The 897-nt window shown below is 51.5% G+C and overlaps 1 protein-coding gene across 1 annotated transcript in view; it reads right to left on the bottom strand.

Annotated features, from left to right (window-relative positions):
* The window catches only part of B4GALT5 (UDP-Gal:betaGlcNAc beta 1,4- galactosyltransferase, polypeptide 5), a gene marked incomplete at its 5' end in the record, with an annotated part of 11,118 nt that overhangs the window by 4,694 nt on the left and 5,527 nt on the right, over positions 1–897 (bottom strand). Inside the window, one exon of the mRNA XM_010140238.1 lies at positions 377–493. Within this exon, the coding sequence (XP_010138540.1) occupies positions 377–493 (117 nt within the window). The remainder of the gene's footprint in view (positions 1–376; positions 494–897) is intronic.

Raw genomic sequence — 897 nt, 5'->3', positions numbered from 1 at the left:
GCCGCCCGGAACTACTACAGGGACATACAAAAATAACACAGCATTATTTAAACCGCAAATACCTGGTCTAAAGTTGATATTCTTCAGATGTCTCCCCCAATACAGGATTTAAACCAAAACCACAAACCACCTGAACCTCTATTTTTTTAGACAAAAGCAGTCATTTTTGGGCCCAGCCATGCCACTTTTAGGCACAATAGGACAACTTACACGTTGCAACATGAACCCTAAACCTGCCAAAGGTTAAATGATATGACTTGACAGGTAAAATCCTTGGGGGACAGGTACACTTGCAACTGCAACGGCAGACACACTTTTAGCACAGCAGGTCCATGCCCCAGTAGCTGCCATCCCGACTGCCCCAGGGCTCACTCACTTGTTCCACAACGTAAAAGGCGAACTGTAAACGTTGCCGCTGCAGCATGGGAATAAGGTGTCTGAAGAGGACGGGAAGATGCTCGTATCGATTGCGGAATGGGATCAGGATCGCCACCTGACAGGGAAAGAACATGGCTCTTGCTGGGAGGAGCGGGACTGGCTGGCGTTATAGGAGGGTGAGCAGCACTAAACATGATGTCTCAAGTTCACCCACGTAGGGCTGAGCAGCCTGAAACTTTTCCAATCCCCCCAACATGGATTTCCTAGTCACTTTTTGGAGAATTGTTGCTTTGGGTAAATTCAACATAACCCTGAGCGGGAAGGAGACCCACAACACCCTCCCAACTCTCCCCTCCCACTGCCTCTGTCCAGAGCTGGGGACACCAGGAGTGCAGCCAGGCCCTGCTAACCTGCTATCTGAAGCCATCTGCCATCGGGGACAGGAGTCCCCAGCAGTGCCACCTTGCCTCTCTTGGGTCACATCCTACCCCCGGCAGGGCAGTGAGCGGAGTGGCAGGC

This window comes from Buceros rhinoceros, unplaced genomic scaffold (assembly GCF_000710305.1).
Source record: "Buceros rhinoceros silvestris isolate BGI_N320 unplaced genomic scaffold, ASM71030v1 scaffold4230, whole genome shotgun sequence".
NCBI lineage: Eukaryota > Metazoa > Chordata > Aves > Bucerotiformes > Bucerotidae > Buceros > Buceros rhinoceros.
Note: the sequence above shows the minus strand (reverse complement) of the source record. Positions and strands in the feature narration are given on the sequence as shown.